The sequence below is a fragment of the Urocitellus parryii genome, chromosome 6, assembly GCF_045843805.1.
Source record: "Urocitellus parryii isolate mUroPar1 chromosome 6, mUroPar1.hap1, whole genome shotgun sequence".
NCBI lineage: Eukaryota > Metazoa > Chordata > Mammalia > Rodentia > Sciuridae > Urocitellus > Urocitellus parryii.
Window position 1 is genome coordinate 172152786 of NC_135536.1, and position 15464 is coordinate 172168249.

Here is a 15464-nt window from a genome sequence, read left to right on the forward strand (position 1 = left end):
CCGACCACCATCGTTATCTCAGGGCTGCGGTTATCACCCATGCACTGGGACCTCACCCGATGTCGCCTCTGCTCCCTTCGGTTGTGATTTAATGGTTGTGAGAGTGCGAGGTGCAGGAGAGTGCAAAAGGATGTGTGGAAATGAGTGTGCATGAGAGGGCACACACGACAGGGCAGGTGTGTGTGTACGTGTGCGTGAGTGTGCAGAGCACCGGCACCCCCTCACACACACACTCAAGGTGGGCCAAGGGAGTGGTGTGAGCGCGTGAGTGTGGAAGACGTGCGTGCGTAGGGCCGTGCCAAGGGCAGCAGGGCTGTGTGTCCAGGGGCTAGTGGACACTGGCAAGGGGGGCTGCAGAGAAGAGGGAATGGTGGCGGCCTGGTGCAGGGGGGGGGAGGGTGGAGGCTGTGAGGGAGGTGAGGGCGCCTGGGCACATGTCCACACGTGCGCAGAAGGGGCCACCACGGAGGCGCGCGTGTGGGCGTGGCGTGGGCTGCGGGCTGAGTGTGGCAGGTGTGCACCCTGTGTATCTGTGCACGCGCGTTTGTGAGCGTGGCCAGCTGGGAACGCACCTGGCACAGGTGAGTTTCTTCCCAGGCTGTGGGGGAGGAGGGGCGCCAGGGCCCCCCCTGTCCGTCACAGCTCCGGGGGCGGGGCTTGCGGGGCGCCCGGCCCAGGCCCCGCCCTGAAGAGCTGCTGAACTCACCTGGTGCGTGTGGGTCCCAGCTGGAGAGCACCGCGGGGCATGGTGGCAAAAGGGGCCCAGGCTCAGAGGGGCTGCGGGTGCGTGGCAGCGTGGACTCTGTAGCTAGGCGGCCAGCTCAGGCTCCCCGCTGCCTGGCCTCTGGAAGTGGGACCATCCCTTCACACCCTCCAGCCCCAGTCTGCAGCCAGGCCATGTCCTCCATGCCCCAGGGTAGAGGAGTAGGCCTGGCCCTGCTCCTGACAGCAGCCAAGTCTGTGGGCAGTCCTGGACACCGGAATGACCATGCACCCGCAATCCGTGTCCAGAGGAGGCCTGCTGAGAGGCCCTGGAGGTGGGGCAGGATCTGGGACTTCCTGGAGGCCAGGCCCCTGAGCCAGGTCTTGGAGGTTGACAGAGGCGGGGTGGGGGACGGACTCCAGGGGATGGGGCTGGGGTGAGCAGAGGCAGAGGTGAGACAAGGGCCCTGCACAGCCTGGGGGTCAGGGAAGAGTCTGTGGGATGTGCCACCCGGCAAGCGGAGATGTGGGTAGCCTGGGCCTGGGCTAACCTGGGCCTGGGCTAGCCTGGCACCCTGAAGGTGGCTCTGGTTTCCCATCTGAAGAGCAGGCTGGCACAGGGAGCACTCTGCTGGCACCCTGGGTGGAGATGCCCCACGTGCTGTGGTGGACCCCACAGCTGCACCGAGGCAGCTCTCATGGGGACGTGTAGCCTGGTGGCAGGGTGGGCTCCCTCCTCACCTGCACTGCGGGCAGCTCTGAGGAATGGCCCCTGCTGCATCCTGGCGGCTCTCCAGGAGGCAGCCAATGCCAAGGTGCGAGACACGTGGTACCGAGCATGGGCTCTGGGGCCAGGAGGCCTGGGTGCGTCATCCCTCCAGGGGCACTTGGCCAAGTGGCTCTTGTCTAAGCCGCCACTTCCTCACCTGTGGACGGGGTTGCCCTCGCCCTCCCAGGAGACATGCTCAGTGGTCAGAAGAGGCTGGGCGGGAACTCCACACGCCAAGGCTCCTCCCTCCAGCCTAATAGTGCTCCACTGGCTCAGCTTCTGGCACTACAAGCCCAGAGTCTGGCCTCCTCCCACCACCTCACTGCCCAGTCATCACTCACCCGGATCCTTGTGGCAGTGGCCTCCCTGCCTCCACTCCCCTCTCTATAACCCACATTCCCTCTGCTGCCAGGGGAGCTCTGAAGCCTGAGTCAGGTGACATCCCTCCTTTTCCCTCTTAAGGCCTCTGCTGCACTCAGAGTGAGACCCAGAATCCTCATAGGAAAGCCTTACTCTTTCTCAATCATGCCACTCACCTCCCCTGACCACCACAGGGCCTTTGCACCTGCCATTACCTCTGCCTGGTACTTTCCTCCCCTAGGTATCTACATGTCTGGTCCCCTTGCCTCTGATCTAAGAGGCCTTCCCTGGTCACATGGTATGACCACTAACGCCCTTCATCCTCTTGATTCGCTTTATTTCTCTGCCCAACATATTGCACAGTCATCTAATTTTCTAAGTCTCCATCTCCCTACCCTCGACCTCTAAGTCCTTTGGGAGCAGGGACTTAGTTTTGTCCCACAGGCTTAGCCCAGGGCCTGGCATTTGTTTGAAGGAATATTTTGGTCTGGATTCTCACCCTCCTACCTACGTGACCCCAGGAAATGTCCTAACCCATCTGGACCTCTGGTTCCTCCTTATCCGTAGAAAGGGGACAATGACGACGATGACAGTGATGGTAACGACGCTGATGATGATGACAATGGTGATCAACATCGTTGACGATGACAGTGGTGACGATGGTGAACACTAGGACTGTGCTCAGAGTGAACCGGGCCGGCCTGTGTAAGGAGCTCAGCACCAGACCTGGCACAGGTCAGCACTCAGGGCTGGCGGCTGCCCTGCAGCGGGGCATTGGAGAGGAAGGCATGACCGATGACCTCATCCAGAGGCCCCGGGGGCTGGGATCCCCCAGGCAGAACCAGCTCTGCCTTACCGTCATGTGCGAGGCCCCTCTGCCTGGGTCGGGGGCAGCTGGGACACTGTCAGCAAGGAGGGTCCGAGACCCTGAGGAGCTTCAGCCGGCTCTACCCGGCCCTGAGCAGGGTCACACTGGGACCCTGTTTGCACAGCTGCAGGGAAGGAGCTGTGACAGGCACACGCTGTAAATGCCTTTTGAACTCTGGCAGGCCTTGGAGGACCAGGAGAGGCTGGGGGAGTACGCGGAGGTCACCATGCGCTGGGCCTGGCGCCTTGGCAACCCGAGAACTTGTTCCTACCTCCCTGCTCTGCGGAGGCAGAGAGGCCTGGGGAGGCCCAGGGAGGCCTGGGGAGGCCGAGGACCCAGCGTGTCTTCCCCGTTCAGGCCCCACCTTGGCTCTGAGCCAGGCCTTGGGGCCGCGTGCAGGCTCTCACGGCAATGGTGGAACCAGGCCAGGTGACAAGAAGCCCTCGACAGCTCTCACTGTCCCAAGAGTGCTCTATCACCATCCCCTTCCCCCAGATGAGGAAGCTGAGGCCCAGAAGCGGCAGAGGCAGGTTGAAACCTGGGAGCCAGGGGCCTGGCTTCTCCCTGGGAGGACGGGTCCCCGCAGCTGAGGCCTCTGCCCACGCAGGCTGCCACACGTTTCCCAGCTGAGGCAAAGGGCCCCTTAAAAGCCACACACATTTATGAAACGGCATTTGCCAAGGTTCTGCACTCTGCTGCCGAGGCAGACGGTCTCTGGACGGGATTTCCCCCCAAGCTGACACTGTGCACTGATTCCTTTTATAGAGCTCTCTGCAGCTCGCAAGAGCACCTCCGTGGCTCTTAGTTCCCTTAACCCCCCCCGAGTCCCTGCGCAGGAGGACGCAGTGGCAGCCTTTCCGTTTTGCAGATGGGGATACTGGGGCTCAGAGTGGGGAAGGTGCTTGCTCCAGGGCACACAGCCAGGAAGAGGCACAGGCTGCGTTGACTCAGGAGTGGGCCCCAACGTGGGTGCCCTGTGCATAGCCTCTCCTCCTGAGAAAGAGCTTAACGAGGAGGCTAGATGGGAGCAGAAACCTGAAGGAAGTAAAGGTCCTGGAAGGTTTCCCTGGCCCAGATGGCAAGTGCAAAGGCCCTGAGGTGGGAAAGAAGTGGTGTGGATGAAAACCAGCAAAAACCAGCACACAGCAGCTGGGGGAGACCTGTAGGGGAGCAACCAGCCAGGCCCGCTTCACACAAGGGAAACGGAGGGCAGGGTCATGGGTTTCAGGCTCTGGGGGTGAGTGACGGAGTAGGACTCCATCTGCTCTTGACCCCAGATGATAAATGATGATACCACGACAGGGCAGTAGGAATGCCTCAGAACTCCCCAGCCCACTCCACAGAGCACCCACTGCGGCTTGGGGCGCCACAACCCTCGGCCAAGGTCACGGGCCACCAAGGCAACTGACTTCACCTCTGTCCGGCCAAACCACTTCCTCCCCCTGACCATCTTGTGGATGGTGACTCTCACGAGGGACGCTCACTCTCACAGGGGACCCCAGCCAAAGCCTGGTTGAGAGCACGCAGCCCTCCCTGCGCCAGCGCCATGGCCCTGGGCGCCCGCTGCTCCTCCCCCGTCTCAGGTGGGCAGCGGCTCCGCTGCTGGGACTTCGCTGTGCTCCCGAGGCTGCCTGACCCCGGGCCCCTCTCCCACCCGGCACCGAGGTACTTTGTGCTTCCCGATATTTCGGAACGACAGTGGGCAGGTCCCGGCCCTGGCCACAGAGGTGCCGTGTGGCGGTGAGGCCCGGCTCTGCCTGTTCAGCCTCCTGCACCTCAGCCTTCTCCCTCTGTCCCTCCTTGTCCTCCATGTAACCAACATGGATCCACCCGGTGGCCAGGCCCGTGCTAAGGCCCCGCAGGGAATGAAGCAGCCCCGGTTCCTACTCTCAGGCAGCTCAGATCCTGGTGAGGGAGACGGCGCTGAAATAGTGACACGAACAAATACAGGAATGGCTGGGAGCACTGGGACACCAGTAAGGTCAGCACAGTGATAGAGAAGCACACAGGAACCCTTTGAGAACGGGGTCGCTGGGAAAGGCATCTGAGGAGGTTAGATGGCAGCAGAAAACTGAAGGATGCAAAGGCCAGGTCCAGCCCTGACCTCTGCTACCTCCCCTTCCCTGTCCCCTCCCACTCTGTGTGCACTGGTCTCCAGGCCATTCCTGGACCAGAGCAGGCTCATTCCGACCCCAGGGCCTTTGGACCTGCTGTTCCTCTGCATGGAAGGGTCCTCCTTGGTAGTCCCATGGCCGCTCCCTCGGTTCACCAGATCTGTGCTCCTCAGAGAGGCCTTCCTTCATCTCCACCCAACCTCTCTAGCTCCTTTCCTGCTTTACTTTCCTCCTCACCTTGTCTCTCTGCCCGACATCAATGTTTACTTGGGTTTATGTTTTCATCCTTGCTGGGACGTCAGCTCCCTGAGAGCAGGTATTTCTTTTTCTTTTTGGTCCTGGAGATTGACCCCGAGGGTGCTAAACCACGGAGAAACATCCCCAGCCCTTTTTAAAAATAATTTATCTAGAGACAGGGTCTTGCTGAATTGCTTAGGGCCTGCCTTGCTAAGTTGCTGAGGCTGTCTTTGAACTCGCCATCCTCCTGCCTCAGCCTCCTGAGCCTCTGGGACGACAGGCGTGGGCCACCGTGGCCGACTGAGAGCAGGCATTTCTGTCTTGCCCACAGCTGTGTCCCTGGGCACCTGGAGCACACAGTAGATGCGCAACATCCTGCACAAGGCGTGTGCTCGGGAACGTGTTGGATGAATATTTATAATTGAAATGGCCCCAATAAGGCCCCAATAAGCAGGGCGACGTGGTTAGGAGTGAAGGGGGGTGGACCTGGCTCTGATCTGTGTGGCCTCAGGAGGCTCAGCTTGCCCTGGGGAGCCTCAGTTTCCTTATCTGCACATGGGGAAGGAGGACCCCATGCTTTTTGGCTCACTGAGAGGACAAGACCACGTGCCCCGTGGAGATGCCCAGCAGGGTTCACAGTGGTGGGGGGACACGTGATGCTGACGTCAGGCCTCTCTTTACCACACCCCCCAACAAAGGGGGGGCAGCTGCCCAGGCCTGGGAGAGGGGGCGGTGCCGACTCGGGGCTCCTTCCTTCTCATTTTCATAGGTTTGGAATTTTCCAAAATAAAATAAAAAGGAAAGTGATAACAGGCCCAGGGGTCAGCGTGTGTCCATCACCCATGCTCCGAGCCCTTCCTCCCTCATGGGCTCCCATTTCTGGAGGACACTGAAGATGGGGAGCCGGGAGCGCCCGGGCCTCACCGCCCACCGGCCCCAGCAGTCTCTGTGGCCTGGGGCCCATGGCCCGCTCCTGCTCCTGTGTCCCTCCGGGTCCCAGCACCTGCCCTCGGCCTGCAGTGCCCACCAGCGGCAGCTAACACCCTGCGCCCCCAGATGCATGGGCTCAGGAAACCGCAGAGACACAAAGAACCAGCTCCACAGCCGGCCCACTCCCAGCTCAGCTGTTCCATCATCTCCCTGGACCCGGGGACTGGCAAGACACCTGGCAGGACCGTCGGCCCTGCAGAGAAGACCTACCCAGGAACGCCCGAAGCCAACAGGAAAGCAGCCTCAGCTGTCAAAATAGCTGCTTCCCCCTCCAGCACGGGGCGGAAACACGTCTTGGGAACACCTGCTGCCCCCACCTCCCAGATGATACGCTGATGGAGGGACATCAAGGGTAGCCCTGAGAGAGCAGGACACCAGCTCCCAGGCCTCAGTTTTGCCATCGGCCAAGTAAGGCTAAACAGTGTCTCAAGAACAGCAGGACGGCTCACAGCACAGGTCCTGTGGTTAGGCTGCCCCAGGTGGCCATCTGATTCTGACGATGTGTGGCCTTGGGCAAGGTGCTCCACCTCTCTGAGCCTCCATTCCCTCACGAGTCAAATGGGTCAGATGATAATGATGCACACCACCCAGGGGAGCTGCAGGGACAACTGGGACCACACACGGCCAGTGCTGAGCCCAGTGTCGGTCTGGAAATGATGTTTCCTATTATGATGACTTCAGAATTTTCTCACAGAATTCAGGATCCTGTCGGGTTTCTGGCTTTCACAGGGGAAACTTCCAGCACAGCCCAGTTTTCAAAAGTCTTGGCCTAGGCCACAGGAGGCCTGGCATCCCACCCGGGGCTGGCCACAGAGCTGCCCTGTGAGCTGGGCCAGTCCCTTTTTTTCTGCAGGCTGCTCTGGGCACAATGGGGTGCAGGGCCAGGCTGGTGCCTGCCCCTCCCGGCCCCTCCTGCTTTCCAGGCCTGGGAATCTGCCGCTGCAGCCCTGCGTGTCCTGCCGGAGACACCTAGAGGCTGGCCGGTGCCACTGCGCCCGGTCTAGAGAACACGCAGGTAGGTTTGGCTCAACCTGTCTGTGCTCCCTCAGCCCAGCGACCCACACTGAGGTTCACTCTCTCAGCCCTACTCCTGCTGTTGTCTGAGTCCCTGCCACGGGCCACAGGCCTGCTGCATGCTTCAGAGAGCAGCTCCAGATTTACAGACGAGATCCAAACAGAAAGAACCACGAAGGAAACGCAGAGCGCTGCTCTCCCAGGCACCCTAGAAAAGCCCAGGCGCATCAGCCAACTTGGTTCCTGAACTACAGCTGTTATCCCATCCCTGTTTTACAGGTGAGAAAACTGAGGCCCAAGTCCACAGCAGGGCTGGGACTGAAGCAGGGGTCTGAGCACCAGACCAGGGAGACAGGCAGAGGCTTCCTAGCGGCCGAGGTTGGAGAAGCAGGCCTGAGGGTTAGGTGCAGACAGGGGTCCCAGATCAAGGAGGAAATAGTGAGGAGCCTCAGATGCAAATCCAGGGGGTGGTGAGGGGAGGCTCAGGGGAGGAAGAAGGGCTTTTTATTTGGTACCAGGGATGGACCCCAGGTGCGTTTAACCACTGAGCTGCATCCTCAGCCCTCTTTATATTTTATTTAGAGACAGGGTCTCACTGAGTTGCTTAGGGCCTGGCTAAGTGGCTGAAGCTGGCTTTGAACTTGTGACCCTCTTGCCTCAGCCTCCTGAGTTGCTGGGATGACAGGGGAGCGCCACTGAGCCTGGTTTGGGAAGGGGTTTCTTTTGCAGGGGGGTGCCAGGGATTGAACTCAGGGGCACCCAACTACTGAGCCCCATCCTCAGCCCTATTTTGTATTTTATCTAGAGACAGGGTCTCACTGAGTTGCTTAGTGCCTGGCTTGTGCTGAGGCTGGCTTTGAACTTGAGATCCTCCTGCCTCAGCCTCCTGAGCCACTGGGATTACAGGGGTGTGCCACCACGCTGGCTCTCATGGGCAGTTTTGATGGCAGGAACAGCATGGAGGTGAGGGTCGGGTGGGGGTTGGTTTTGCTCTGGGCTAGACCACAGGGTGACGGGTGAGCAAACCCAAGGCACCTGCCCACACCGTGGCCAGCACAGGGGCAGAAGTGGTCCCACTTGGGATTCCCCAGGGCGAGCTCTTTCAGGTGCTGCTGGTGTTTCGGGCTTCAGGAGCCAGCGGGGCTCTGGGTACAGGGAGTCAGCCCTGTGATTTTGCAACAGCTCAAGGGTCAGGCTGTTGGAAACACGTGGCCAGAAACGAGTCCTGTCAGGGCCCTGCTGCTGCTTTCTGTTTTATTTTTATTTTTTCCGAGAAAACTTGGACCAGCAGCTCGAGGTTCTGGGCTGGGAGTGACGTGATGGGCTCTGTGTTGACAGGCCAGAAATCTGAGCACATTTCAACACGGAGGGGGTAGGGACCTTCCGTGAGTCCAAGACTACAAATGAGAAAGTAACCTGTCGCACGGAGCCCTTGGAATCGGCGCGCGAGCGTGTGGGATCCGCACAACACTTTTAGACTCCCTTCCTCTCGCACACCCCCTCGCCATCTGTCACAAAGGGCACCAGGAAGATGCAGGGAGGAACATCCAGCCCTGGGGGCTCCAGAGCTCGGCAGCCCAGATGGGGGGTTCCTGGGGGGGCCACATCACTCTCGGGGTGCTGTCATCTGTGAGGGCCAAGGGGCTGACGGCGGGCTCTCGGGAAGCACATGTGTGTGACTCAGTGGAAAACCTTTCTGTGACTCTTCCCCTAAGTCGGGGGAGATGAGTCTCACCCTTTCCGTCTTGGACCAAGGAATCCTGAGTAAGGCATTTAATCTCTTCCACGCGCTCCAACTCCTGGCTCCCTCCCCTCTTACTCCTGGGACCACTTCTCCTCCCAGTCTGGGACTTGATTTTCCTCATCTGTACAATGGGGGTAAACGCCAACCCCGGGCATCCCCGATGAATGAGATGGTGCAGATAAAACCCACAGCAGGGAACGCTGCTGAGCACTTAATAAACATGGTGCCTCCTCCCTCTCCCAACCCCTGGTTCACATCAGGACTCATCGGTGCTGACGGATGAATCACCCCACGAGTCTCCTTGGGGCTAGCAAAGAAATAATTAATGGCTCGAAAGTACCCAGAGAACACCACGGCTTTAAAGGACCTCCGACAGCCTGGGCACGGTGGAGTCAGGCTCCCACCCTCTGATTTTTCTGTGAAAGAGGAAGTGAGATTGACTTCATCACTCAGGAAAGTACACTGGGGCCACCAACAGGCCACCTTCCACCCCAGGGTCAGAGGCTCCGTGGGGGGTCCAGCTGTCCCCAAAGCCTGAGTCCCAACTCAGCTTGGCCTGCCCCAGGCTAAGGTGAGGGAGTTCCTCGGAGGCCTGCCTGAGAGTGACCCAGAGGTCCCTAGGCCCAGATGAGGTCCAGCAAGTATCCACAGGCCTAGTGTGGGGCCTGCCCAGGTGTCCCCCACCTCCCTCAGCGCAGTCGTCAGGAAGTGGCCCTACGCTGGCTGGGAGAACCCAGGGTGGGGACTTCACTGGCACCTTTTTACCATTGCCCTTGGGCGGTATTTGTGCCAAATGTGATCTGTAGAAACTTCTTCCCCTGCCTCCCCCCAACCAAGATGATCCACATGACCAGACCCTCCCCCCTGCACAGGGATCATGTGAAGCCACAGCCATCATGTGACACCTCCCAGAATGACAACCCTGCCCGAGACACGGGCTGTCCTTCCATCTCCAGCTGCCTTCCTAGGCCTGACATTTGAGTTTCTCACCCGAACAAATCCATTTTCTTAGAAAATTCCACAACTGCCTACTCCTACCTTCCTGCCCTTCTACCCTGTCCCTCTTCTGCTTTGTCACGAATCCCTTGCCCCAAACAAGGGTGCCAGGGCCTGAGGCCCCACTCTCCAGCCTCAAAGCAGGATAATTCCCTGCAGGGCCCAGGGTGCCACCAGAACCCCAGAAAACCGAATGAAGGATTCTGGGAGGCCCGAGCTCGGTGGCCCTGCCCCATCCCTTGCTGCCACCCTCAACCGAGACATTCATTCTTACCTCCTAAGATTTATTTATTTCAAAGTTAATCCGGGCCCCTCTGCTGCTTCCACTTTTTCAGGCTATTGATGCTGAATGGATTGGAACGGAAGTTTTATGGCCCAATCTTTACCATTTTATAGATTGTTTTTATAGGCAAAGGGTGGGGGGGAGACGTGATCACAAGAAGGGTGCTGGCACTCCCGGCCAGGGCCCCGGTGGAGGCAGGTGTCCCCCTGAACACTTGTTAATCAGCGTTACTGCTCATTTGCCAGGGAATGAACCACAGGGTCCTGGTCTGAGAGGGCCTGGAACAGACATTTAGAAATTAACTTGGACCCAGTTCCCGGCTTCAGGAAAATGAGGCACTTGTGAGAGGCACTTGTGCATTTCCCAGCCCAGGAGGACCGCAGGGCAGGGCTAGGACTTTTTTTTTTTTGCAGGGTGCAAATGGCTGGCTGGGGCAGGAAGAAGATCTGAGATCCACTCACAGGAAAGATAGGAAATGTATCAGAGCTTCCGCGTCCACCCAGCAAGGAGCCCATTGCGACTGAGAAGAACTGGGGGTGGGGGGACACCTTGTGGGCTGCTGGGGCTCAGGGGGAACTAAATGCAGGGCAGAGAGAAGCTGCCGTCCATCCCCCACCCTCCTTCCACCCCCTCTCTGCTAGTTCTCTTTTTCTCAGTGCTATCAGATGGTAACCAGTTTCCAGGCAAATGCAAAGGGGTGGGGTGTGTTGGGGGGGGTGCACACTGAGCTCATCCTTACCTCCCTGCTCACGGTGGCAGATGCAGAGACCCCTGTCCACTACAGCTTCCAGAGGCCACAAGACAAGACCCCCCCCCATCCCCTCCCTCCACAACTCCTCCAACGCCATTGCTCCGAGCTTCACCTCCTCCCAGGAGACTCCTGTTTTTGCAAAACCCCTTTAAGAAGCAGGACTCCTGAACGGTGACCTCACCCCTTGGCGAATACACACAGTAGCCCTCACAGCCCGCTGCCTGCTGCCTGCCTGCCAGGTGTTTGATGTAGGCCAACAAAAAGACATGCTCAGAGCCACAGGTAACAGCCCCGCCGAACACCTGAACTGCGGGAGCTGCCTGGAAGCCTGGGGAAGGCAGAGCGAGGGGGAGCCGGAGAGCAGCCAGGAGGAGTATCCAGCCAGAGGCTTTGCCACCACGGGGACAATCCACAGCGTTTTCAGGAGAGATCAGTAGATCGCAGGCAGTCTCCCCAGGGCCTCCCTGGCTCCTGCCAACCCCCACTCCCGCATACACACTGACACTGTTCGACTCTTCGTACCCGAGGGAGGACTCACTCTCTCCTATTTGCAACAGCCTGTTTCATTCCAGGCAGCGTCTCTGCCCCTACGCGCTCTCTGGACTCTGAAGTCAAACCTGTGGAAAGCCCTAAGTCTAGAAAGACAGCTCTGAGCAAAGCCACCCTGCTTAAGAGCCACTGACAGCCTGCCATCCTCCTTGCATTGGGCAGGGGCTGGGTAAACCGACTCTTCACTAAGTCCCAGTGCCCAGCACAGTGTCACACTGTCACAGTCTATAGAAACAGACCTTTATAGGAAGAGTTCTATCCTGGGTGCTAGCCTTGGCTGTGTGACCTTGGGCAAGTCGTTGGCCCTCTCTGGGCCTCAGTTTCTGCATCTGTAACCCTGGTGACAGGCATCTCTCCCCCTAGGACTGCTGCACGTTAGCCGAGCGGCTCCCAGCGGCAGTCTGGGAGGCCCGAGCCCGCGGTTCCGGGCGGGCATCGGTGGGGAGTAGGGGTGCTTACCTGACCAGGCGCAGGATGCGGCGAGCAGCAGGCAGAGCAGCGGCCCGAGGCGGCCGGGGGCCGGGCCGGCGGGCTCCATGGGCCGCGGCTGCGGAGCGAGGAAGGAGAGCGGCCGTGAGTGCGCGCTCGGGCGGCGCGGGCTGGAGCGGGGAAATGACTAAGGCTCCCCCTCCCCCGCCCCCCGCCCCGGATCGGGCGCCCGGAGGGGCTCGGAGCCGCCGCCGCGACGGTCGGGGACTCCCCCCGCCCCCCGGGAGAGATCGGGAGACGGGGAAGGGGACGGAGCCCGAGAGCGCGGGGAAGGAAGCCGGGGACGGCCGGGGACAGGCGACGGGAGAGAGGAACGAGGAACGGACCCCGGGGAGCCAGGCGGGGAGCCCGAGACCCGGGAGGCGAGCGGGGGGAGAGAGGGAGCGAGGAGAGCGAGGGAGAGCGAGGGAGAGCGAGGGAGAGAGGAGAGAGCGAGCAGAGCGAGGGAGAGAGCGAGGAGAGAGCGAGGCGGCGCGCGGACCCGGGCCGACCGCGCGGGAGAGCGGCGCCGAGCGCAGGGCCGGGGCAGCGCGGCCGCGGGGCCCGAGCGCAGAGCCGCCCCCGCCGCGGCCCACCTGCCCCGCCCGGGCTGCCCGCCGCGCGCCCGGCCGCGGTCCCCGCGCTGCGCCCGCCGCCGAGCCCGGCCCTCTCCGCCGCCCTCCGCCCGCCCGGAGGCTGCGGGCTCCGGCCCCGCGGCACCTCCTCGCCCGGCGCCCGCCCGCAGCGCGCCCCGCGGAGGCAGCGAGGGCAGCGCCGGGCCCAGCACCCCGCGCGGGTCCCCGGCCGCGCAGCCTCCGCCGCCCGCTCGGGCTCGGGACCCGGACGCCGAGAGCCCGGGCTCCGACTGCACGCAGCCCCCGGCCCGCGCGGCCCTTCCCTCCGCCCTCGCGCCCGCCGGCCGGACCTGCGCCCCCGGGAGGCTGGAAGGCGGTGGACGCGCCGCCCGGGCTGCCCAGAGGCCCGGCTCCCCGCTCCACTTTGCGCAAACTTGTTTTTCTGAGGCCGGCGCCGCGGGCGGGCTACATCGTCCTCTTAAGGTGGACTGGGGAAGTTGCGGCCGGCCTCCCCCGGCCTCCAGACTCCGCCGGACTGGTCCCCGCTTCCCGCCGCGGGCGAGAGGCTGCGGGCGGCGCGGGCGAGGGGGAGTGGAGGGGGCGGGAGCGCTGCCGTTTGCCCCTCCCCGAGTGGTCCTGCCCCCGGTCCCCGAGCTCTGGAGCTGCCTAGGGCAGGGGCGCGGGCCGGAGGGGCCCAGATCTTCCCGAGCTGGGCCGAGGTGAAGCCAGCAGGAAGTGGAGGCAGGGGGAAGGGGAGAGGAAGGAGAGAGTGATGGTACAAAAATAGCGAGTGTGTAGGAAGGACTTCGGTGCCGCCTGGGAGAGAGGCGCGGGGAGCGGGAAGGGGCTGCGGCGGGCGACGCGGGGCGAGGGTCCCGGCCAGCCGGGGGCGGCGGTTTCTCCCGAGCCCGGGGGCCTCTCCACCGCGGAGCGCAGCCTGAGAGGCGCGGAAGACCCAGGCAGGGGCGTGGGGAGAGGGGGCCCCTGGAAGGCCTGGGCGCCAGGAGATGGGGAAAGGCTGGAGGAAAGGAGGAGACCTGGGGTGAGAGGCCCGGAGGAGAGGACGGAGTCTCCCCGTGGAAAACCCAGCCGAGGCTGTCCCTGTCCTTCTTCCTTATGTCCCTAGCATCAGCCAGGTCAGCTGCGGGGAGTTGGAGTGCTGGAGTCATCTGGCAGAAGGCGGCTCCACTGGGAGGCAGGGAAAGGAGTTCAAGACCCTCTGCTAATTGGAGAGTTTCTGAGTTGAAAATAAGCTTCAAGATGGCCAATTTTGCTTCACACTGGAGTGGTTAGGGGACAGAAGGAAGCAAAGTGGGAGAAGTCCCTGCCTGTAAAGGGAGAGGGAGTTGAGGACCCGAGAGGGAGATTTTTCCTAAAGGCCACACAGCAAGGCCCAAGGTAGAAAGGAGATATGATTTTTTAAAATTATTATTCACAAGCTAATAACCTTTGCACAGTGACACCCTTGCCCCCTCGGGCTTTTTGATCAAATGCCTGGTTCTCCTTTTCTGCCAAGACAGACAGGCAGTCAGGGTGCAGCTGCTAAGAACATAAGACCAGACTTTCTGGGTCTATATTCTTATGAGCCTTGGGGACTTGAACAAATGCCTTCTCTTTTGGTGCCTCAGTTTCCTCATCTGAAATGAGGCCAGGGTGAGAACCAACCTATAAAAAAAAAAAGGCTGTTGTGGGGATTAGACAAATTAATATTTGCATAACATTTTGAAAAGCGCCTCCCCTGTACCAAGTGCAAGGAAAATGTTTGATAAGTAAATGAGACGCCAGTCCTGGGGAACCTACAGGGTTCCGGGGAGCTTTGAAGTTCAAGGGAATTTTCATTTCTTTGGGCGTGGGAGATTACAACAGGTACCTGTCCCTGGAGGAGTTCACATTCTAGTAGAGGAGACAGATAAGAAGGCAAGTCGAAGGAATTAATGGACAACATTAGAAGAGAAGCTTAGCGAGAGGGGGTGAGCTCCTTTAGATAGGGTGGCAGGTAGGTTAACTCCCTGAGAGGTGGGGGCCGGGTGACAAGAAGGGAAAGCAGAGGTGGGGAAGAAAGATGCTCCAGGAAGAGGGGCCGACCACAGAAGAAAAGACCCAACGTCAGCCCGGTGGCCTTGGAGGCTCAGGGAGAGAGCCCAGGGCCATGGTCTTTGTTGTGTTCAAAAGGCCACTCTGCCTGCTGGAGGGGGCTGCAAGGAGGGGAGCATGGAACTGGGGTATCAGGGTGGGAAGATTATTGTGGGGTCATCCTAGCTTCTGTAATGGGCAGCAGGGACGAGTCTCCAACTCTTCAGGCCACATCTGGCAGGACCATGAAGGTGGCCAGAGGAGGCTCCTGGGGAAATACCCATCACCAGACTCCCTCTGGAGGGGGAGGGGGACAGGAGCCTCTGATGAGGTCAGAGGCCAGGCAGCCCCCTGCTCTGGGCTTCCAGAAGGCTCTGCTATTTGCTGTTCCCCCAGGGCACGCACACACACACACACACACACACACACACACACACACACAAACCTGCCTGGGATTAGGAAACTGGGGATTAGGAAGGATAATAATTGAACCACCTGCTATTTATATATAGCACCTTTGGCAAAGACAGCTCAGCAGGGCTTCCCAACACAGTGTCCCTTTTATCCTCACCTCTGCCCCAGGGGTGGGGTGGAGAAGGGGCCTACTGGGCCTGGTTCTGTATCCACATAAAAATCACCTGTCACCAAACATCAGAGCAGAGAGGCGGTGGAGATCAATGGCACATGGGCAAACAGAGGGGGTGTGTACCACTTGCCTGTGGTTACCTAGAGATTATGGCAGATAATTGGTTCCCATCAGGCACTCCCATAGCAGACAGTCTGGGCTGCCCTGGGTCATGAGCATTTGCTCCCGTGCACGCTGATATTTACTAAGCATCTACTATGTGCCAGGCACTGAGCTAGGCGACGGGGATGCAGCGGCTGGAAAAAAAGATAAAACCGAAAAAAAAAAAAAACTCCTGCTCTCAAGGAGCAGACAATCAGTGGGGGAAATAAACAAATCGATAAGT

General features: G+C 60.3%; 1 protein-coding gene across 1 annotated transcript in view; it reads right to left on the minus strand.

The window, feature by feature from the left end:
* Positions 1–12825, minus strand: part of LOC113177266 (tyrosine-protein phosphatase non-receptor type substrate 1-like) — a 39985-nt gene extending 27160 nt beyond the window's left edge. The window contains exons 1-3 of the mRNA XM_077799539.1: positions 12771–12825; positions 11837–11924; positions 10941–10957 (exon numbers count right to left, since the gene is read on the minus strand). Coding sequence (XP_077655665.1) covers positions 10941–10957; positions 11837–11915 — 96 coding nt within the window. The 5' untranslated portion in view covers positions 11916–11924; positions 12771–12825. The remainder of the gene's footprint in view (positions 1–10940; positions 10958–11836; positions 11925–12770) is intronic.
* Positions 12826–15464: the final 2639 nt, after the last annotated feature.